Consider the following 25,247-nt stretch of genomic DNA (forward strand, 5'->3'; position numbering starts at 1 on the left):
CTAGCTCCTCTAAGCTTATTTCTGCACAATGCCACACTATTTAACAGGTTTCAGTCCTAATCCTAACTTTATATGTAAATTTTACTGTCTATGGCAGCTCCACTCAAACGTGCCTGATTTATAGCATGGAAAAAAACTGAGCATCGACTCCTATGCCCTAACCACACTTTGAACTTTCTGGAGTGCTTCTCAGCTCAGAGAGACCAGGTAAATACCTTCTGCCACAGATGTACGATCCTTGAATTTCTTAATATAAAAGCACAGCAAATGCAGCTTTCAATTGCAGATTAAACAACAAACAAATATGTCCATGGCTAATTCACCCTTCTCCAAAGTGATCTGGAGGCACAAAGAACTAGAAAAGCAAACAGAGAAATTACAGTTTTTGCCACACGATTAAATAAATGCCTTAAAACGCTCACAATTAAGTGTAGTAAATCAAGAAAATATTCTTACCTTAGAATGGCCGACTCTGAATGCAGGTATAACACTTGAAAAGCATTGCAGAATTCTCTATAAGCCTACAAACCCATGTTTGAATGTTAAAAATGCCCCAGTCTCTAACCCTAACCCTATACCTTACCGTATAAAAACCCTTCCTGTAATGCTACCACTATACAAGACAGCTTAGATACTGTACACACAAATGAGCATGCACACGTACGAATACACACACATTTACATGCACTACAACTATCCAGTTATCTAACCTAACCCTCAAACACACACACACGAATCCACTTACATGTTTCTGCAACACAGATATTTGGTAAAATGAACGTTCGGCAACCCCACCACACCCCTTTACTGAATGTACATTTGTTCAAACAGTGTTAAGAGTAGGGGACCCATATACAAACATACTGATTACAAAGACACACACACTTGTGCATCTTTATTACACCATCCAGACAAACATATGCAAAATAATCCAGGTGTAATTCTGCCACAGACGTTAATGGGAAAAACTGCTTAGAAAGGGTGGAAAAAGGAGAAGTGAAGGTTGTGTAGTAATTTACATAAGGGAAGATGGGAGGTTAGAGAAAAGGAAGAACAGCAAGCTAGGAATGAGGCAAGGGTACAATTAGGGGTAGAATCAAAGTTCAGTGCCATGCCAGTTAAGGAAGGCAGAGGAAGGAGCGCGGGCCATCATCCACCACACACAACAAGAGAGGAGTAGGAGAAACTAGAGGGAGAGAATAAAGGAGTTTTGATGACCAGGGCAATAACCACAGGTAAATTTGAAATTGTCACTAGCAATCTGGGAGATTTGGAACTCCAGGGCCTTTAAAGTAACAAACAGAAAGGGAGGAACACAACTGGCCAAGCTGAAAAAAGATGGAAGGAAAATCACAGAAAACTAAAAAGCAAAAGTACTGAATGAACACTTTGCTTAAGTATTCACAAGGAAAGCCAAGAGGAGGGTGCATGATGGCTGGACAGAAATGGAAGAATACTGAATGGGCAACTGGACAGAGGCTGGCCCACAGGGGGCTGGTTGCTGTCTGACAGGCTAAAACTCAAAGACCAAATGAGATTTCTCACAGAGTCCTCAAAAATCTAGTCAGCATGTTGAATATCCCCTGACAGAGACAGTGAACAGATCACTGGCTAGTGCAACCATTCTAGTGAACTAGAAGTTAGCACATCTGGTATCCTGGTGTGTGGTGGGAAGGGGGCATAATAAAATGTCAGGGAGCTACAGACCTATTAGCATAACTATGGCAGGGAAAGTCATGGAAAAATCCTTGGGGGGTGGGTTGGGGGTTGAAAGCATGTCTGTAAAACAGCAATCTCCAGGAGATAGGAGGTTGGTTAAACCTGACCTAGTTTTATGACTGGGTTACAAGTGAACTTAACAGGTGAGTATCAGCAGACAGTCTACCTAGACTTCAGCAGCAATGTTGAATGGTAGAACACAGTTGTGGTGAGAGGGACTGTGGGGACGTGACTACTGGAGTATCGCAAGAGTCTGTCCTAGGTCCAGTAGTCTTCCATGTGTTTGTCTGAGGCACATCTGAGGAAATAAAGAACAGGATTAACACCTCCGCTAACGGCACAATGGCAGACACAGCAGCAAAGGATGAGAAGAGTCTAGTGAAGCATTTAGAAAGGTTGAGCAAACTGGGTAGAAAGGTGACAGCTGAGGTTCACTGCAAACAAAAGTGAAGTGAAATACCATCTGGGAGTGGGAGTGATACTGATGTCAACAGGTCAGAAAAAGGAATAGAGTGTGCTGATCACACATAGACTGCACCACTGGGATTAGATGGCAGGGCAATGACAACAGCAAGTAGAATGCTGGGATGTATCCCCAAGGGTCAGATTCTGGAAGCAACAAGGTAATGCTTCCATCTACAGGACCTTGGTCAAACCACATACTGAATACAATGTGCAGTTCTGGAGGACATACAAGAAAATGAACATCGGGCTGCTGGAAGGAATTTGGAAGAAAGCTACCAGAAAAATCCATGAGCTGGAGGAGGAAGAAATATAATCAGAAGCTTCAGGAGCCAATGGTATTTTCTTTAGAGACCAGATGAGGCAGGGGGGACATGATAATCATAAACAACATGTGAGAGAAATGTGATGTCATTCTGAAAGAAAAATAAAAGGGAAGGAAAAGACAGAGACAGCACACTGCAGAGACTTCCTACTGAGTCTGAGAAAGTAATTCTTCACACAGGGAGTTGTAAATCCATGTAATGGAGTATCAGAAAGGAAACTGGAGAAGAAAAGCATACAGACATTCAAGACGGCAAGGAATAGACATTAGAAGGGTAACAGGGAAGGTAGAAAGTGACAGCATATACAATTCTAAGGTACAAGATGGCAGACAAGGTTCACTTACCGTCTCCTCCTATTATCATGTAAATGTAATTTAACACAGTCGATTACTAGCAATTTACTCTAACTGATAAAAAGCATTTTTTTCAATTTTCCAGATTTTTGGTTGCAGCCTAAAAGACTGAAAACACACACCGTTCTGCTGCCCCTACCCAATGTCCTATCCAAATAAAATTCTTTGCATATCCTGTTAATCTTTTCTGATTAAAGAATTTAACACTCAGCCTTACATTCTAGCAAGTGTTTGATCATATTCCCATTCAAAGCTTCCACACATATAATGAATGATTTATTGACATTTTAAAAGTAAATGGAAAAGCCAAGAATCTCTCATTTCTAGGTGAAAAACAGCTAAGCCAGGAACCATACTCACTCAACTCAGACAAAAGAAGAGACGTCTGTGTTGCTGTATGCTACTTATATTACACAGCAACAGCAAACTCCTGGCACTGCAGTTACTCGCTTAGCTAGAAAAACTTTAACCTTAAAAAGCTTGGCCTGACATTGGCTATCAATAGGCTGAGCTACACCAAATGCTCAAGTGGATCATGTCATCTGTGTGTGTAATTTAAAACTTTTAAAACCAGTTTACTTTAAGTGCCTTCCCTTCCATACAAAAATTATTTTTATTGTTTCTGCATAGCATTCGGTGCGGAGCTTCATTCTGGTCATTCATCTGATCTCTACAGTCTCTCATACAAAGAACTCTAAATAAATCAGAATTTTTGTTTGCACTTGGTCTTACATTTAGCCCAGTATTTCTCCTGCTTCTAATTAAGACAACAGTTTTGTATCTTATTTTTACATTACCTTCCAATACTCATGTTTTAGATTAAACTTCTGATTTCCTCTTGTATTCACAGACTTCCATCTTCGTGCCTACATACCTAGCCATTTTACTTCTTTGTTCTATTACATGCTGCGTTTTACCAGCTGCAGTTCAACTAAACAAATGTTCTGTTCTTTCCATAAAACGTCAGTGCTCATTACCCAGCAGTGATGTTTGTAATGCAAGTGTTACTCCTTTTCCCTCAGTGTCTACAAAGGCTGAATTCAGCAGCCTTGTCCTACATGTAGATTCACTCATTCGACAGTTCATTTTAGGTTGAATGTGGGTGAATTTGAACTAAGTCACTCCACACTACCTTCAATCCCACCAAACTCCCAGATCCATATAATAAAACTGAAGCCTTCAGCTGATTAAATCTTACCTGTATGAAATGTACACAAGTATGTCTTGAGCAACAACTAGAACCTCTGTAGCGGCTGCCTTATTACATGGTGGAGGAAGTTAAAAATACGGCAACCATTACTTATTACCAAGTATTGAATATTCGTTTGTTAACCACAAAACTGGACTGGTTCCAAGAACCTTTTCAGATGCATCCCAGGCCCAAGGAAAAAAAGCAAGGCCCACTACACTATATACGCAGAAGATAAAAAAAACAAACAGAAAGTTCCAGACAGGATACAGCAGAAACAAGGCAACTTACATTGTATACAAACTAAAAAAAAAAAAAAAAATCTAGATGGGTTACATATGTACAACAAGTGACCCCTCTTCAATCGCTCTAAGAGAATAGTTAGGAATTCTAATGGAAATTCTGTCTGCTTGCGGGGGGACGATATTCCAAACTAATTAGTTTGTATATGAAAGCAGTAAGCAGCAGAGCAGCTCTCTCAACCACAGGTAACAAGTCTGCCTTTTGTAACAGCATTCAGTGATGGGACCTGTTGTCAGCCAGAAAGATAAAACATGAGATTTTGGTTGCTGTTGTCTGAAGTAAACTAATGTTATAGGCAGAACAGATATATTAGCAGGGTGTGTTTGATTTTCTGAAGCAGTGCATTACCACCAATGAGAAGGCTGAAAATTCTCTAACACTGTTTGAGCTTGTAGAGAACTCTGCCTACTAACATTTCTACTTGATATTTAAAGGAAAGAGATTAAGATCTACCCATGCTGATTGGCTGAATAACTTGTCTAATCAAATTTAAAGGATCTTTCTAAACGGAAGGGAAGACATCTTTCACCTTTTGTGCAGTCCCTCACGTCGCACAGAAAGTTATGCTGTCAATGTCAATGGCTGAACAGGAAGCACACTCAACTTTAATGCTAGTAGATCAGAAGATTTTGGGTTCTAGTCCCACAACAGATGCTTGAGATTAATTTCCCAGTACAGATACTAGAGTGCGAGACAAGAGTGAAAGTGGGGGTGCTGCATTCCTGAAGTGTGTTGTCTTTAGATGAGATGTTAAACCCAACAGCCATCTATACATGTTGGTGACAGCTCAAGTGAACTTAAAAAGATCCCACAGCACTTATAAAAAACAGAAGTGTCCTAACCAAATTTCCTCTAGTCAGTGTAAATTCCACCTGGCAGTATGAACACTGGCTTATGATGATAGTCACTTAAGTAACACCACCAAGGGTATCTGAAAAAAGATCAGTCTTTCTGGGACTAACCTAGTCAATATATACAACATTCTCAGTTAATGGACAACTTGTCACGTGCAAATTAGTGCTGCAGAGCACTAAAGACATTGCAGTTTGTTCTACAAGACTGCACTACATGATTAAGTGGATGCTTTTTTAGTATTATGTTTACATAGGTTACATATTTTACCCAACTCTCAAATGAGGGTTTCTAAGAACAAGAACAGAAGTATCCTCAGGAGAGAACTTTGAACACCCAGGGAAAAGGTAGCTGTCAAAAAGGTACTTTTGTCAAAGGCTACCTCATGTTTATGGGTTGATACTAGGCTATTGGCCCAGAGGCCCTTACAAGCCTATCCAAGAATTTCAACCATGTTCCCACAAAGTCAGCACCCGTTTCCCCTGTCCAGCAGGGACTCAGATAGGATCCCAGGGGTGTATTTTCCATTTCCCATCCAGTCATCCAGGTTCCTCTTAGAGGGGGCTAGAGAGGTACTCTGCTTAACATGGACAGGGAGTCTAATCCACAGATGGGGGACTCTCTGGGATACAAATCTATCCCTCCAACAAGTTATTTTAATGTCACAGACCAGGTTGAGGCCTTGTGTGCAGGTTGCCTGAGTGGATTTTGCCTTATGGATATGCAGCAACTCCGTCAAGGCTGGGTCTGAGATGGTCTTGTATGCCAAAGGTCACCACTGAGCAGTCTCTATGAGAATGAGTAGAGGGACAGGGCTTTTAGCCTATCTGTATAAAAGATAGGCGTTTGAGACCCTGGATTTTCCTGGTCAGGAACCTCTGTGGTCTCTCCAGCTGCTGCACTTGCTTGGCAAGGTACATGCAGAAGGGGGCATTATACTCGATAATGGCTCTGATAAGGGAGGGGTACAGGGATGTTATTACCTCCTTGTTCCTGGATGAAATACCCTTATTTATGAGGTAAGCCATGTAGAAAGCCTTACGTAAAATAAAGGCAACGTGGTGGTCAAAAGTCAGGTTACTATGAGCCTGGGTGCCCAAGTCCTTCACAATCGTTTGCGTGCTTAGTGGAGACGCCATTTTCTCCAATGGGGTAATGATGCATTTCTTGGAATACAGTTTCAGGCCATTCCCCTGGCACCAGTCATTAGTTTGGGTAAGGCCATCTTAAAGGATGTTCGCATCACTAGGGGAATTCAAGACAGCACCCAGCTTGCAGTCATCTGCAAACTTGGTCAGCCACAGACCACTGGTTTTGGCTTGCACCTCACAAAAGTATATCCCAAACAGTAGAGGCCCCGATACCCATCCTTGGGGTACACCACTCGTTATGGGTCTACTACAAGAGGTGGCTTCCCCTATTTTGACTGAGTGGGTTCTATCAGTGAGCCATTTAGCTACCCATCTGATAATGTACAGGTTGATGCCTAGCTGGGAGAGTTTATCTATTATGCCCAAGTGGGGAATAGTGTTGAAGGCTTTTGGCTAGGTCAAGGTAGGCAGTGTGTGCCGTTTTCCCCTTGTTCATGGCTTTGGGGACTGTTTCAAAGAAGTTGACCAAGTTTAATAGGCATGATCTCCCTTTGACAAAACCAAACTATGTGGGGTCAAGCGTTTGGAGGTTGCCAATGTCCTTGTTTATAAGGTCCATGATAATACGTTCCATGGCCTTGTAGATCAGGTTAGTTAGGCTGATGGGCCTATAATTGTCTGGGTCAGTGGATTCTCCACCTTTGTGTAGAGAGATGACAGGCGCTATCCTCCATTCGGCTGGGACGAAGCCAGTGCTCAAGCTTTAGTTGAATAGGGTGCCTAATGAGCTGAGAGCTCATGCCTGAGTTCGTGTAAGATGCAGCCAGGGATGTTGTCGGGTCTCATGTATTTTTTTTTGCCTTTGAGGGGGCATTAAAGAACTGCTCCCTTGTGATGAGGGGAGGGGGCAGGTGCTGGGGATGTCCTGATTTACTGATGAGGAAATGGGGGGGGGGGTAAAGTTTTCACTGAACCTGTCTGCCAGCAGGTTGGCTTTATCTACGGCGTTTGTGTATGTGGTGTTCTTGACCACAAGTTCACAGAGCAGATTTGAGTGTTACCTTGGAGATTGCAGACATATCTGAAGAAGGCCTTGTGACTGTCCTTCATGGATATGGCCAATTTGGACTCGAAGGTAGCCTTACAGGATTATACCAGTGAATTTGCTTGTTCAGACAAAGGAGAGATTGCTTCCAACTTGGCACCTGCTCCTTCTTGATCCTGGACAGCATTTTTTTCCTTTTATTATATAGAGTTTGTTTATTGTTGCTATCTACCAGACAGGTTTACTCTTCCTTGAGGAAGATGATTTGGTCCTGTCAGGTATTGCTGAATCCATAGAGCTATGTAGGTGCTCAGAGTTTTTTGGTGTAGGCTTGGACATTGCTGCTTGTTCCAACTGAAGGTATGGTGGCTGTGAAGCTGCTTATACCTGCTCTCAGGAGACTGTAGTCAGCTTTGGAAAAGTTTTTGTTTGACCCTGATTGGGGGGGGGGGGTCAGGGGAGATAGTGATTTTGAAAATGATCGCTTTATGGTCTGAATTTACCAAGGAGGATGACACTGTAGGGGTGTTACAGTGGCTATAAATGTGGTTAGTACCAGGTCCAGGATATTTTCACTTCTCGTGGGGGTGGTGTCCATGTTTGGGCTAGGACAGGTCTTGCACTCTGTGGTTGGGTAGTTAAAAGTCACCCAGGATCAGGGTAGAGAGTTGAATCTTGATGGATTCAAGTAAGTCCAGACAGTTGGAGTGGATGTCTGGAGTCATGGTTGGGGGTCTGTAGCTAGCTATGATTTGAATAGGTGTTTTGTCAACAGTTAACTGCACTTGGAGCGTCTCCTGTGTGTCATACCGTTTGACCAGCCTGGAGGTGTATGCATTTGATAAATATTGAAACTTCACCTCCTTTGGCTTTGTAGCCCTCCATTTGGGGTCTGAAAGTATGGTAGGATGAGTAACCTGGTAAAGCTAGGGTGCTCTCTGCAGCTCTGAACTAAGTTTTAGTGACTGCACAAATGTCAGCATCCTCCAGGGAGAGGAAGGCTTGCAATGAGTGCAGTTTCATGCTAAGACTCCTAGCATTTAGCAGCGCGACCTTTACATTTCGAAGAATTTTCCATGTTGGCAATTTTGTGCTCATGACTTTGCCTAAAAAAGGCACTATAGGGGAGGCAAGAGCCTTTCCAAAAGCCTGAAGACCAGGGGAGACAGATGAAGGCCATCTCTGGCAAAGCATCATGGTCTGTCAATCATGTCCTCCCAGGCTGTCACATACCGAATCCCCTTGGAATGACACCAGACACTAAGCCAATTGTTAAAGTCAATCATTTTCTGTTTGTACTGTACCTGTTGTTAAGAGACGTGAGTGTGTGAGTGATATGGCACCTGACAAGCAACTTACTGTGACTTTCTAATTGTCTAGCCTGGTGAGGGGCACATCTGCGTATCTCATGATAGAGTCTCCTATAATTAGTATGTTGGGTTTGTGACTGGGCCTTACAGGCTGTGAGACACAGGTGTGTCTACTATGAGTCATGCTTGGTACTGTGGGTTGTGATGTGCGTGTGTCAAAGATGATGCCATCAGTGAGCAAGTCAGTATTCAAATTATTACACACAAAGTAGCAACCTTACAGATGGCTATACAAGTATCACACCCACTTACATACTTTGTACAAGGTCTCTGCAATGCTAGTGTTCTAATATTTGTGTTACATTCGCTTCCCATTTTTTTTTTGTGTTATGGCCTAGTATTGCCAGAAATGAGAATATAACTAGTCTACAATTAAATTGGATTTCTTTCCTCCTTTACTCTCTGAATATATTAACATACCTTAATGTGATTTACCAATAGCCTTTGCATTGTTTTGACTACTGGTAAAATCCATCCTTACTGACTTTTTTTTTCTGCTTTATATTTCCAAATATTCAGAACAGTAACTTTGTGGAGTCCTTCCCTCATCTCAGTTACTAGCTTAATTTTTAATTCTGTTATATTAAGTAAAACAGAAGCAGAGAAAGTAACATAAGCTCAGCTCACACTTACCATCTTCCCATGGTTCACTAAAACAACTCCATGTGATCTTACCCATTGCAGTGTGCATGTCAGCATGAAAAAAAGTGAGCTCTTAAAGATTTCATAGATTCTCTTTGAACATGTTTTCAATTCCATCATACAAATACCTGACAAACAGCAAATTATCCTACTGACTCTGCCTCCATCACTTACAAACTGACAATACTACTCACAAGTGACTACATTCATTACAATTTGTATGAGCTTTGCGTCCTACACACACAATGGACAAACCTCCCTAGTACTGTGCTTATCCTCACTGACTTCAGTCACTTTTTTTTTCTCTCACTTGGGTTATGATTCAAAAACCAGTGTACTACTCCTGTTCACATTGCCAAGTCACATTTCCTAGCTCTTGTTACACTAGAACTACTTTTCTTTGTAGTGTGACAGGATCGACATGGCATTTCTGCTTTATTTTAACCATCATTAATAACAAAAGGATAAGCATGTTGAAGCAGTCGATTCAGGAAGTTACAAGTCTCAGAAAGGAAGTCACAGGAGTTGCATACGATGTGGCTAAGTTACAAAGTGAGGTGTTGGTTTAAAACTGGATTACGTGGTCACAAGTCACTCAGTGTAAGATGACTCTGCAAAGGTTCACACCCTGAAAAAATGGAATTAGACCTTTGCAATTATGTGAGTTAAATGGAAAAGGACTATGGCAAGAAAATAGGTGATGTAAGACGCACATGTCTGACTCAGAAGAGAAATAGTAAGACAGAATGAACATGACTGAGCAGCACCACTAAGGTGAAAATTTGGGGGAAGTATTAGAGACACCAACGCCAAGCACAGACTAGAAGTAAGAAACAAAATGAAATAAGGAAAAGCATATTAAACTAAATGTTTTGCCAGTAGGTAATTTGCAAGACCTTCAGGCTTACAGACAAGGTAATTAAAATCATAGAAAAAGGAGTGATGCTACAGATTCTACAGGGATAAACAAGTGGAAGGCTACAAGGGGCAGCAACAAGGTAGTATTCTGCACTTGTAACTCACATACACATTTTTAATTATTACAATGTTAAAAAATACAAAACAATGAAGTTTTTTTTAAATACAGCAAAGGTATTCATGGTAATAGTGAAATTCAGGCTGCTGAGAAGAAATGCTGAGAATTAATTAATTCATTGCCCGATTACCTACTTTATCCAGTTCAAAAATGTGGGGACAATGACCCTATCCCAATACTAATAAGCAAATTGTGATTTTTAAAACAAGCATGACGTGTGTATGTTTGGTCTAAAGATACTTTTGAAACAATGGCATTAAAATGTATGCAGTGAAAGGAGAGCGGTGTACACAGTGTTACATAATCATGGTGTCAAGTAAAATCACTTGCTGAAAAGCTACTGATATGTGAATATAAAAATAAGTACAGGATCTCGTTTCAAATCTCTGTGCTCAAGTACATTCTTCTAATACTCTGCTTTGTTTAGGAAAAGCTAAGATGGTAAATCAAATTCATGCAGTGAAATGGTAGATGTGCTCAGACCTACCCACACAGTTCCAGAGGCATCTTGGATACCATACACAGCCACAGCAATACCCTTTCAGACTGTGACTGACTTACAGGCTAAGAAAATTTGGCAAAAGATTATAATTAAAAATTAAATCCAAATGCTTTGCCAGTGATTTGTTATGCTAATGATCCATGTTTTTTGGAAAGTAAGAATTCTCAGGAGTTAAAAATAAATGGAAGCTCTGTGGGTTATTAAGAAGCAGACTAAACTCAAATAATGGTAAAGCAGCACTGTTTGCTGACAAAGCAAGGCAGGATTTATATTTGTACATTACCCACTGCTTAGTATATTAAATAATGCAAAATTTTTAATGTTTTTTTTTTTTCAAATGCAGATCAAGAATTCTGGCAAATAAAACTAGATGAAAAAAAATGCAAATTATTGGCATATGAAATTAGGAAGGTACAGGCTTCTTAGACTTCTATGTAGCAGTTCATCAACAACAACGTTGTTTCACAGAGCTGTTGCACACATACAAGAAAGCTTTGAAGGCATTATAAACATAAATCAGTGATCTACTAGTTTACAGTCCAATACAAGAAGAACATGATAGGAAACTAACATAGCTGGTTAAATGATGATACATATAAAATCAGAGCAACGGGTTTGAAACACATTGGTGGTACTCTAACATCAGAGACTTGACTCCTGATACAGAAAAAGTCAGAACATATGTGAATGCTACAAACAGAAGTCAAGCAAGCATTACAGTGTCTTGCAAAGTTTGAAACTACTATCTCTGATATAACAATGCCTCTAACAGAGCTGTTACAGCAAACTGCAGCCTGTAAAAACAAGCTACAAACAGGACGCGAGTTCAGAATTGCTCAAGAAATTTGCTACAATTGCAATGATGTTAAAATACTATGCTGTTAATAAGCTACTTATACTGCAAAAAGTCCTCTACACAGGTGTGTTGGCTGACGTTTTTATGTTTCAGGACCAGTTTTATTGGCAACGCTGGGGCATTGCCAATGGAACACCTTGCGCTGATTCATACACCAATCTGGTCCTAGCCCATTAGGAAGACCGGTTTGTTTTCAATAATAGCAACTGGAGAGACAAAAATCATATTTTATCAGAGATTTGTGGATGACACTGGTTCAAATGGAAAGGGCAAGTGTAAGTATTTCAAAATAAGAACAAAGATAAAACTGAACAAACACATAAAGGAGTCAGTGTTTTAATGAAATACAGTAGTGATATTGATGGTATTCGCAACATAATTAACATGAACTGGAAGATCCTGATGACCGATGACAGTATTAGACAGGTCGTGGGTACTTATCCTAGGTTTTCTTATAAAAACAATCAAAATCTTAGTTACTATCTAAGAATCTTTCAGCACCTGCCATCCCAACCACTCTTTCGGAAAGAGTAGGACCTTTCTGTTGTCAGCATTGCAAGGCATGCAAGTACATTACAAATAATAACAGCTTCATGCACCCAGTCACTGGCAAAAAAATATCAACTAAAGCTTTATGCTGACTGCTGCATGGAAAATGTTGTATACCTTGTTAGATGCGAAGCCTGCACGAGTTTTTAGGTAGGCAAAACATACAGAAAATTGCATTTTGCAAAATGTAAGTGACATTAGACTACAGAAAAGCACGAATACTCTCTTTCAACATAAAACTCTGTATCCCAGGCATGAATTTCCTTTTCTAGTGCTGCAGATCTGCAGGAAGAGCAAGAGAGGTGGTGATTTACGAAACTATACTGAGCTTGCTGAAGCACATTGGATCGCAGATTTACAGGCTGACAAATTGCCGAACTGTACTTAGGAATCGCAAGCTGCAACACTGATCAACAACTGGCTGAAATTGACTACACCCATTTTTTTTTTGTTGACCAATGAATTTGAAAGTGAAGTACATGTAACCTACTGTTATCATTTGACTGGTCATTGATTTACTTTTCAGATTTTTTGTTTTTTATGAATGATGATCTGAAGGAAACATCCGAAAGCGCTTATCCACTTTTACTTATGTCTTGTTATAGCTGCTGTTAAATTGAGTCTTACGGTTTTATTCTTCAGAGTCTTCATGGGTCTTTTGGATTTTTGCTGTCTTAAATAATGCCAAACGCTTTGCTGTTTTTCTTTGCAAATGCAGATCAAGAATTTTGGCAAATAAAACTAGATGAAAAACATTGCAAATTCTTGGCATATGACATTAGGAAGGTACAGGCTTCTTAGACTCCTGTGTAGCAGTTCATCAGCAACAAAGTTTGTTTGACAGCGCTGTTGCACACATCCAAGAAGGCTTTGAAGGCATTATAAACAAACAATCTGTGATCTACTAGTCTAGACTTCAGTACAAAAAACATGATAGGAAACTTAACATAGCTGATTAAATAATGATACATATAAAATCAGAGCAACAAGTTTGAAATACATTGGTGGTACTCCAACATCAGAGACTTGACTCCTGATACAGAGAAAGTCAGACCATTTGTGTGAATGTTATAAATAGAAGTCACGCAAGCATTACAGTGTGTCTTGCAAAGTTTGAAACTACTATCTCTGATGTAACGATGCCTCTAACAGAGCTGTTAGAGCAAACTGCAGCCTGTAAAAGAAGCTACATACAGGATGAGAGTTCTGAATTGCTCACGAAATAGGCTACATTTGCAATGATGTTAAAATACTATGGTGTTAATAAGCTACTTGTATTGCAAAGTACTGCTCTACACAGGGGTATTGCCTGATCCCCCCAGCTCCACATCACCCAGAACTGCTAAGTTACTTTTTTTTGATATTCAAATTAATGATTTATGGGTGTAGTAATTGTTGAAGTAGCATACATTTTCTGGACAAACCAGCTATTTATGGGTCAAGGCCATTTAAAGATAAAACAAATATGCTTCACTAGAAAAAGAACAGTTATTAATAGTGCACAGATAGAAAAAATGTCAAGACAATGTCAGTGACAAAGAGCATGGGTGGATCTGCCAACACCCATGTGCAGAGGAATCTTTGCCTTTTCTACTCCCTTGTTAAATATAACAACCCATAGCATCACACAGCCTTTAAGAGGATTCATGGAAATTTGAAGCACATTTGTTCATAGAACTTACAGATATGTTTCTGTTTCTCTTAAGGGATGACAGCTCCTACATATATCATTCTGACTGGCATATATTTGAGATATACGTGGCTTATTAACAGCATAGTTATTTCAACATTGTTGCCACTGTAACTAATTTCTTGAGCAATTCAGAACTCTCGTCCTGTATGTAGCTTCTTTTACAGATTGAGTTGTTTTAGACATTAAGTGCTATGAGGCTATAAAGTTTACCCTCTGTTAATTAGTCCATATTTTTACATTTTTCCTAAAGAGTCCACACACCTTTTAGTGGAGTGCTTGTGTTTGTAACTAGTCAATTAATGCAATGTTACTAGCTTGGCTAAGTGAATTCAATTTTCTCTCCCACTCACCTATTTCTATTCATTTTATCTCTACTTAGTAGAAGTGGAGATATACACCCAAATCCAGGCCCAGAACTCCAGCATCACACATGCCACCCACAAGGTAAATTCTGTCCTTCAAAATTTCCTCTTTCATACATGACTCCTCAGATCTCCTAATCATTAACACGAACATTAAAAGTATTCTTAAAGTACCTGAATTTCACTTCATCCTCTCACTATACTCCCCAGACATCGCAGTGCTAACGGAAACCTGGTTAAAACAAAATCACATTAAAGATAACGATAATTTCCTGACTGAAGGACATAATAGCCACAGACTCAACATGTCTCACAAACATGGTGGTGGTATAGCCAATATCTAGAAGGTTAAACTAATCCTAGAACACTTAGCAACCCTCCTGATTCTACCAACTCAGAAATACAAGTACAATGCCACCACCTAAACACTAAAAACAGCATTATCTTTATAGCTGCCTATACTTCTCCCGGAAACAATACCCCATAATCGAAAACCTTTTTTGCTGGGCTGCCTCCGCATATAACCAGGAAACACTAATCTTGGGTGACTTCAATCTCGAATGGGCCACCACACTGACAACCCTACCAACTTTATTAACTTCTTCGGGTTCTCACAATTTATCTACTCACCAACCAGAATCGACAAACACAGTGACAAAAATTCCACAGTACACTGGACACTCGCCAACCAGCCATCCCTATGTCACCATTTCGGCTGCCTCCCAGACTTTCTTGGCAAACACAAACCCACCTATCTTCTCTGACAGAAAATATGCCCTACCAAAAACACTATATATAAATATATCCACAGCAAAAAAAGCTTCTCCATTGAAACCTTCAACTCACTCCTAAAACACTGTGACCAGACACCTCCATACCCACAGTTAGACAACACTGTTCAAAACTTCAATAACGAATTTCTCAATATTTTTAATTCTCTGGTCCCACTTACAAAAGTGCGCATTAAAGCAAAACCAAGTCCATGGCTAACTTTAGATACTAAACAGATCATGAATCAAAGAGATAGAACAAATCAACCAAAAGCCAAACTTCCCTCCAAAGTTAATCGCCAATTAAGAAATTTGCCAAAACACAAATCCATGACGACAAAAATCTTGCTACACATTAGTCCAACAAAATCATCAAAATAGCTCTCAGAAATTCTGGGGCACCATAAAACAAACAATTCTTTAAACACAGGACAAACCACTATTCCCACCCCCAGTCGCCCTAATACCACCGGGAACACAGCAACCCAATTTAACTCACTTAATAAACTCTATACTGCTCCTAGTAAAAAACAATGCTCCACTAACTATTCCCAATAATTCTGCCCCACATCCCAACCCTTTCTCTATTAGACCTATTCAGACCAGCTTCATAAAAAAAAACTCCTAATAAAACTAAAACCCACATCACTTACCACAGATCTACTTCCCAACAAATTTCTCAGAACAGCAGCAGACTCCATCTCATATCCAGTCTCCCCACTCGACAACCGTTCCATCTCTGAACAATATGCTCTAAACTTTGGAAAATATCCCATATCATCCCCTTGCTTAAAGGAGGCACATCCACAGAATTATCTACCTACAGGTCAACTGTCATATCCCCCCCCCCCAATCAAAATTCTAGAAAACACATGCATTAACAAGTCTTGCCCTAGCTACTACACAACAACCTTCTCTCCAGCTCTCAACATGGTTTTAGACCAAAACACAGGACCTCAACCCCTCTCAAACTTCACAGATACAGTCAACCTGCACAGAAACAGTGGTAAATTCCTATCATCCATTTTCCTTGACATGTCAAAGGCTTTTGACATGGTATTCCATCAGAAACTACTCAAACTCTACACCATAAATCTGTCCCAATCAGCTATTTCATTGTTTCATAGCTATGTGTCTGAATGCCAGCAAGCAGTGAAGTGGCAAAATGAAATCTCAGCCTTGCTGTCTGTATCAGTAGGTATTCCACAAGCCTCAACTCTGGGACCACTACTTTCTACTACTTTCACAGATGCATTTACGCATGTCTTCCGAACGCCCACCCAACCGTGGGGAGGACATGCAGACTCCACACAGAGGGCACTCCCCGCACTCCAGCCAAGAATCGAACAGGAGAACCTCTTGCTGTGAGGCAACAATGCTACTGCTGCACCACAGCGGCTCTTTTCTCAAATAACAGAACTCTTGAGCCTCCATTCCCTTTCTTCACACTCTCTTCTAACAATACCAAAATTGAGCCAGTTGACAATACCAAGTTATTAGGAGTCACAACTGACAACTCAGTAAAATATGACAAACACATATAGCCCAATGCATTAAAAAGGTCCACATCAAACTTGGCTCACTTTACAGATCCAAACCATTCCTCAACGCCCATCTCCAAAACTCTATTGCCAGAACACATCAGCTATCCACTCCATTGTGTGCTTCTCCTATTTTCAGAAAACTTAGAAAATCTGACCTAACCAAATTAAAGGCCTGCTACCATAAAACAGAGATTTGCTACTAACCTCCCTAACAGATCGCACTACTGCTCAGCTCTCCAACAATTAAAACAGATTAAAATACCAAATCTACTATCACTCAATCAACTTACAATTGCCCAAACCATTACTCACCAACCAGAAAACTGCCCTGCCCTTAAAAAATTAGTTCAACCTTAGTCGACCAGTCGAACCCTGCGGTCATCCAACAAGCTTCTGCTAAAAGTCACTAAAGCCAACAATAGTTTCAGAGACTCTCTGTTCTCAAGCCAAATAGCAAAAACCTGGAATTCCATACACGACCATATACTAAACACTAATAACACCTCCAAATTCAAACCATTTCTCAAGGAACACCTAACCAATACATGGCTGTGCTAATACACTACCCCAGAATGATTTGGCCATGCTGTGCCCCCTCCCCTCCACCAGCCCCCTTTCCCCCAACCCCCCCACCACCAGCCCCCTTCCCCCCAACCTATCTACTCCATTCACACCCTTCCTTTTATGCTTAGGTTTGTTTATTCAAACACGTATAACCTATACGACACTTGCCTATGTGATCTCTTTATATACTTTTCATTAACATAGTAGATCAGGTCAGCCAACAATACTGCCCATTGTTCCCTGTTTTGCCTCCCCCTGGACAGCAGGAGTTCATGGTGTTGACACAGGCAACAGAATAAGCTATGATGTAATCAGTCATGTTGTGCTTTTACAATTTCTACTCGTGTTGAAACAGTTCAGTTATGTTTGCAACCCATCATGCTATGCAAGTAGAATTTCTCCTTGTGATCTTGTAAACTTTAATGGAGCTTTTCTCCCACAGCCTCTGCTGAAAACAGGCTTCTGGCCCAACCAGACTCTGTCAGTAAACAAATGTAAACTAAAATAATAAATAAATAAATCCTTACAAAGCATATTCAAAAAGTCCTTGTACAAGGCACCTGCAGAACTACACAGGATTTTAGAGTAAAGTTGTTGTCTTTCAGCTTTTCCCGGTTGGGGGTCGCCACAGCGGAACTCCGGTGTACTAATGATTGGCAGTAGATTTTCACGAACGCCGAGGTGCCAGCTTGATGTTCAACCTTCAATGAAGGCACGCCCATTTACGCATGTCTTTCAAATGCCCACCCAACCGTGGGGAGGACATGCAGACTCCACACAGAAGGCACTCCCTGCGATCCAGCCAAGAATCGAACGGGAGAACGTCTTGCTGTGAGGCAACAACGCTACTGCTGCACCACCGCGGAAGGTCAGGATGTTAGAGTAAAGTATGATCTGAAAATGAAAAACAAACCATACAAGGAACTACAGATAGCAGACACACACAGAGTATAAACAGTTGTTGGAAAAAGAGTTTGTGATCCCTGGGTAACAGCTATGAATGACAAGAACAAGAATTCCAGAGAAGTACTGACAACTGACTTAGAAATGTAATTAAAGATTATTACACTGACAGGCTGCTCAAATCAAAAACCAACAATGAGGAAAGAAGTTCAGTCTTTAACTGGGGAATACTCTAATCTGGTTGAGTCCGAAGATGTCACAAAAAGCAGGCATTTTAGGACAAACACAAAGCACATCACATGAATAAAGCAGCATCTTGCTGGTTGCTTTACATTCACTGGTTAATTAGCAAAATCAGAATCAGCTCAGCGTGTTACTGCTCAATGCCAGGAGCCTAAATAAAAAATACGCTCCTTCCATGCCCTCCTCACACTTGAGAATACAGGTATCTGTGCACTTAACAAGACACGAGTACCCTGACAGTGCAATTGTTCAGTCCCTTCCACACTTTTAGATTAGTAGCTGCACAGCGAAAAGCAAAAGGTGGAGGTGTCTCGATATACATAGTTAACAAGCATACCTCTAGGATGGTCAAAACAGTATGCCGTGCTGGACTTCCCCATGTGCAGATCACCAAAGAAAAAAATCCTGTACCACATCCTAGCCAGCTACAGGTCACCCTTCATGTCCCAAGATGCTCACAATGTATACTTGGACCTTCTGGAGACTCTTACCATCCAACTTAACAACCTACTCATGGAAGACTTTATTTAATTATTCCTCTACAGACTAGGAATCATACATGGCCTGAAATCTACAGGCACAGATATTCCTGGACTTCATAAATAAAAAGCACCCTTGACCAAATACTAAATACACACACTAGAGGCTCCAACATACTGGATGCCATGCTCACAAATATGGGAGAATGCTGCACCCACCAAACCCCAAAATGTCTCACCCTCCCAAGTAAGGTAGCAGACCAGAAAGCTGTTTCCTTTAAAATCAACTCCATAATCCCATTAAAGCCAGTACAGGAATTATTTCCAAGGCAAAGCACCTGTTACTAAGTGATGGTTTGATAAAATTCAATGCCTCTCCAAACCCCAAGAACAAAGCAGCATATGCTGATTTGCTTTCAGACTCTGTACAACCAAGTCAATGGCAGCATAGAGGTGACTGTACCCATCAGAAATAAGCCCAGGTCTAGCCCTAGAAACAAATCATCCTGGTGGCATGCCAAATTAACAAGGAAATACAACAAAAGGAAAAAATACGGCAAAATGGGCAATTTCCATAAAGATAAAAACACTCTTGAATTAAATAGGAAATGAAGAGGGGTAATTATGTCAAGCAAGGTCTACTGTGAGGTTAAGAGATCCTCCCAGGTGAAACAGAACCATAAGGCCTTCTACAGTGGTGTCTGAATCCTCAAGGGAAGTATACAGCAATGTGCTGAACTGGTGGTTAATGGTGCCATATTAACTGAGCCTGGCAATTTACCAACAAAGACATAGGATACCTTCAAACAATGGATCCATCACAGTTTGGCTTTGTCAAGGAAGATCATGCTTAATGAATCTGGTGGACATCTAGGAGGACCCAGGAGGGTAGAATTGGAGAAGATACCTCCACAAAGAAGCCAGTAGCCAGTGGAGTCCCCCCAGGGCTCTATGGATCTCAAAGCCAATGTCAAAATTCTCTGGCTAACCAAGTTGGCAGATGACTACAAACTAGGAATCACCCATCAGGAAGGTCTAATATGGACACACACTTGGTTGCAAAGCCATGGCTTAAAACTCCACACCAATAAATGTATTACAGTTCTGTTTTGGAGAGTCTGCCACCTTGGCTAACTAAGTCATCAATAAAAAAACCCTTAAAAGTTGATTTACTACTCAGTGATCTGGAAATTTATGTAGGTATTATCCTAACCTTCAACCGTGTGTCCAAGGTAATGAGAAAACCCTTCTATGTTGCTGAACTTATAAAGCCAGGGCATGGCATCAAGGTCCAGAGAGGTCATCATACCACTGTACTCAGCCCTCATCAGACCAATCATTGATGTAGAAAGCCCCCCCCCCCCCGGTATGTACCTGACCAGACAAATGCAGCAAATGGAGCATCCACAAAGGTTCCTTCCAAAAAGAATAAAGGAAGTAAACACAGTGTCCTACACTGACCACTTCAAAGCCCTGTCTCTTTACTCAGTATCATACACACTGCTGAGATGTGATCTTTGCCTAGCATGCAAGACATACGTGGACCCTTTTTTCATGAACCCTTTGCACGTCCACAAAACAAACAGCATAAGAACTACCAGATTAAAAGATATAAATTTTGCTTGTGACATAAATAGGACTTGTTGAAGAGACAAATGTGTTTTTCAGAGAATTCCCATTCTCACGAACAGCCTTCCCATCCATGTGAAGCAGAGTTCCTCCCAATCCATATTTTGGCACAACTTGGGTCAATCATAGGAGGTTAGTAGGCTAACGGCCCTAGGGCCTTTACAAGCCTAGCCAAGTTCAACCAATGTTCCCAAGGGTGTCTGGTTCAAGCAGACACTAAAATCAGCACCTATTGTCCCTGTCCAAGAGACACACAAGTGGAAACCCTGAGGTCAATTTCCAGTTACCCATCCAATCATCCAAACTGTGCTTAAATAGGACCAATGATGGGCTGGCTTTGTTTAACATGAATAGGAAGTTTGTTCCAAAGATGGGGCAACCTCTGTGAGATAAATCTGTCTCTCCAGCAAGTTCTGTTGATGTCACATGCCAGGTTAAGGTCCTTTGAGAGAGTTATCTAATGGATGGTTAACTGGAAATTCATTGCTAGTGTGGCTCCTATTTTTCTGATGGACAGAGGCAGTCAATCACATATAGTGTGGCTATGCTTATAAGGGCCCTATTGGTTATTGGCCTAGTATACACTTATTAATCTATGAACTCTTCTAAAGAACATAATGGCTGCCTTTTGCTTTTGGCTGAAAACCTTCTGCTGACATATATACAGCACAGTTTGTTTTAACTGTATCTGGTTGACCTTGCTGTCTAAACCAATGATCTCATCCGACTCTTTTTCATTCAATAGAGACATCTGGTATGTGGTGCTTTATCATCCAGACAAAACATCTTTTTGATTTTCTGCTTGCCATTACAACATATGCAGCAGTGGTGGGTTTGAAGTGGTGAGCTGAAAATGCAAACAAGCTATGGGAAATTGCTAACTAACAATTAGAAAAAGGAAAAACAAAATACATGACAGCATGCATTGAAGTGCTCTTACCATAACAGCAGTATTGCTGCAGTAGCCTAAGCTATATGGGAAATCTTGCCGCCAAGGATTGGCCACCTATCAGTTTGTCTCCAATGTTTTTAGGACCACTTGCATTAGGATGTGGGAAATAAAGGGCAGCAATGACACCAAACTTCAGACTTTCTTGCCCGAAAAAGAGGAATCATGAGTTTCAGAAATCAGTACACTGTTCAAAACAAATGAAAACAAAACACAGTAACAAAGGCAAAGCAAATTTATGGGGTCAGAGGGTGAGAAAGGCTATTCCAGCAATGATCTATTCGACACACTCTAGAACAGGAATCCGACAGGACAAAGGATGCACCCGGTGTTAGTTCCAGAGAGTTTTGTGAAATCACTGAATCTTCCTAGTATGAAGTCTGGCCAAAGGAAGCACTAGAATAGTAGAAATCATGTACTCCAGAAAACTCTGAAATATCTTTAGATGCATGAGGCAGATGGGAGAATTCCAGAAAACAAGTCACATAACTGAGGACTTAGGAAAAAAAGACCTCATGTAATATCCAGAAGACAGCCCAGAATTTTTATTCCAAGAGTGGGGAGAACAGAATATTCCTCCCAGTTTATCAAAAATCTCAGACCAATAAAAGGTTTATTATCCAATTAAATAGTTTTTGACAAGTCTCGAAGGACTCTGAAACCATCAGACAGTTATCTTGCTATGGAAAAATGTGAATGCCCTGCAACCTGCAATGGGCTATCACTGGAGCAAAGCACTATGTAGACACCCTAGTAGCAGTAAACAGCCCAAATGTCAAAACAGAAAATGCAACCCATACACAGAAAAATGCAAACATCATCAGAAATTGTTGCAGACTGGGATACAATGAGAAGCATCCGTTAAGTCTAAAGTTACAAGGAAGATGCCCAGAGAAATGACAGGCAATGGTGACTGAAGGGACAGCATTTTGAAAATTGAAACTTACCTGCTCAGTCAGGAAAGCAGACCAACGTTGGAATTCCAGAGCAGTAAACATATACAATACACTTTAGGGGCAAGAAACTTCTGAAGTTTGATGTAGTAACTGGCTTTATTTCTTCGTTGCGACTCAGGCAACAGCTACAGCAAGTGAGGGGATGCCCTAAAGGGGTATGTTGGCCAATGCAGTGGCCAGTCATTGATAGGATGTCCCATATAGCTTAGGCTACTGCAGTAGTGATCCAACAAATAACATAAGTGCACTATTCACATCTAGGCTTTGTTACCAAGGCTTGTCTACTTGGGAGCTGCATTAATTTTCACAATACAGTTATCCTGTACTTTTATCTCCACAAAAAACATTTTTAGCTGTCACACAAAGTCTGCTTCTAAATCATGCATGATGTTGTAGCCAACAAGACTTCTGATGGTGAATATATTTCAAATACCTTACTGTGAGGAATGTTTCCCCTTTGGGGTCTTAAAAAGTTCATGTTCCTCGAAGTTCCACATTGAAAGTCTGTCATACATTCGGTGCTAGGATTATTTTAATGGATATCCATGGTAAATAGAACTGAATCATATTACTTCATTAAAAAAACTTTTCTATAAATAAAATGAACATATTTTAACCATCATATGAGCTTCCAGGTTAAAGTTGTTCCACACTTGCCCATATGTTCCACATCATGAGAAGTAGTTTCCCTTATTTTGAAGATGGAAGGTTTAGAGCTATGACGTGGAGCTATATATTAATAAAATTATATAAATCACATGGTGAAAGGACACCTCCTATGGTAAGGCTACTTTTTCAGAAACTGTCTCAAGGATATTGGTCTAACAAATCAGCTGTCAGTGTGATACTGAAAACATAAAACAAAGCTGACCTATCTCATTGGCACGAAAAACCAACACGTTCACCCCTTCAGCCCTGACATCATTGCAAGATCACAGTAGACACAAATGAGTACCAGATTTACCGTGTCACGGTTAGCAAGGATTTTCCTACCTCGCTCTCAACCTCTTAGCATAAGAAATCTGGACAAAGCCTAAAACAATGGGGAGGGGCAAAGAACGAAGAAAACAAACAGATTTTAACTACAGCTCTTGTAAACTTAGAAAGTTGTTCTAGCATACATTTCCTGGAGGATATGAAGTCTGAAACTCAAATGAAGGTCATTATTTAGTGGCTTCAATCCTCAGTGTCGTTTAAAAAAAACACAAATTTTACGAGGAATGGAATAAAAAATATGAGACAAAAATCTAGACATTATGTGAAAGTCTGGACAGTTGACTACTCATGTAAACCCATCTGCCAAAATGTGTTAAACGCCCCTTATTTTAAGGCTTTTTATATATTAAAATACAGATTTACCCACGTAAAATTAAAGCAAAATAAATAATCAGACGCACGCAAGTTGAGGACGCCTTCCTTTCTGACTCACTCTTGCATCATGCAGTTTGCAGTGCACCACAGCCGGTACACACAGTAAGCATTGTTCAAGAATCCTGTTACAGCAATCTAATTTAAAAAAATCCCAAGTTTGCAACTTGACAGATCAGAATTAGCATAATCATAGCAATAGCCATGACTTGTGCCTGGGTAATGTAATAAACGTAACAAATCGGTTACGAAAAGGGAGACATTTACCGCATGTTCGCCTGGTCCATACTGTTTAAAGGTGGTGGCTAATGAAATTGGTGGTACAACTGCCATGCTTTTCCACTGTTCCGGCTTCTGTCCTGCATGAATAGCTTGGGTACCGAAGTGCTCAAAAGGTGCCTTAAACTCTTTCATTTCGTTTTTCAGTTGTTCTTCGTTTACTACATACCCTGGATCCATGTTTATGTTGCTTGGCTAACCGTTTTGCTGCAAACACAAAATAAGACCTTTCAAACAAGAGATATTAGCAGCAGAGCTGCTGGTCTAGGAGAGTTCTGTTTTTAATTCCACGGGGGACAACCCACCTTCGTAGTCTGCAGCTATTGGCCTAGATGGGGAGGCGAGTCCTACCACGTGACAACATGCACTACGTTATCATGACGAAGCCAAATAATGATTTGTGCAAATTACATACAGCCGCGTGGTTTAGAATTACGTCCAATGTGTGTGTGTGTGTGTGTGTGTGTGTGTGTGTGTGTGTGTGTGTGTGTGTGTGTGTGTGTATCGTACATTACTTATTTATTTAGTATGTTACCGAGAAAGTCTGGCTTAGGGTTATCACCTGTTCCTCCTTTAGGGTTGCCACCTTTTCAAATGGCCAAAGTGGGACATTTTCAGGACACACATCAGATTTTACAGGCCGACACATACCCACGGTCAGTACAAAGGATAGAACTATACTTTTTTGTCTAAATAAAAGCTTATTCTTGTAGCAGTTTAGATGCTTATTCTGTTTCTTGTAACAGATATTTTAGATACAGATATAACTATTTTATGCAACTATTACATAAAATATGGGGCATTGTCCTACAATCGCAGGACATTTGCCATTTTTAATATTTTTGGTCAAGACACAACCGCCCAAAGAGGGACTGTCCCTCACAAAGTGGAACAGGTGGTAACCCTATCCTCTTTACGAGGGACAGTCCCACTTTGGGCGGTTTTGTCCTGTGAAAAAACCTAAAAATGGCAAATGTCCTGCGATTTTAAGACAATATATTTTTTTAAGTTTTTTAATAGTTGCATAAAACAGTTATTTTGTATCTGAAACACATAGATATTATATGAAATAGTATAAATGCTACAAAAAACTTTTGTTTTTGGCAAAAAGTGAAGTTCTGTCCTTTGTACTGGCTATGGATATGTTTTGTCCTGCAAAATCTCATATTTCTCCAAAAAATGTCCCACTTTGGGTATTTAAAAAAGTGGCAGC

The 25,247-nt window shown here is 40.4% G+C and overlaps 1 protein-coding gene across 1 annotated transcript in view; it reads right to left on the reverse strand.

Moving 5' to 3' along the window:
- Positions 1-24,334, reverse strand: part of CTH (cystathionine gamma-lyase) — an 814,142-nt gene extending 789,808 nt beyond the window's left edge. Inside the window, exon 1 of the mRNA XM_044085811.1 lies at positions 24,023-24,334. Coding sequence (XP_043941746.1) covers positions 24,023-24,214 — 192 coding nt within the window. The 5' untranslated portion in view covers positions 24,215-24,334. The remainder of the gene's footprint in view (positions 1-24,022) is intronic.
- Between the last annotated feature and the right edge of the window lie 913 nt (positions 24,335-25,247).

This window comes from Protopterus annectens, chromosome 10.part0 (assembly GCF_019279795.1).
Source record: "Protopterus annectens isolate FY-2018-M chromosome 10.part0, PAN1.0, whole genome shotgun sequence".
Classification (NCBI taxonomy): Eukaryota; Metazoa; Chordata; order Ceratodontiformes; family Protopteridae; genus Protopterus; species Protopterus annectens.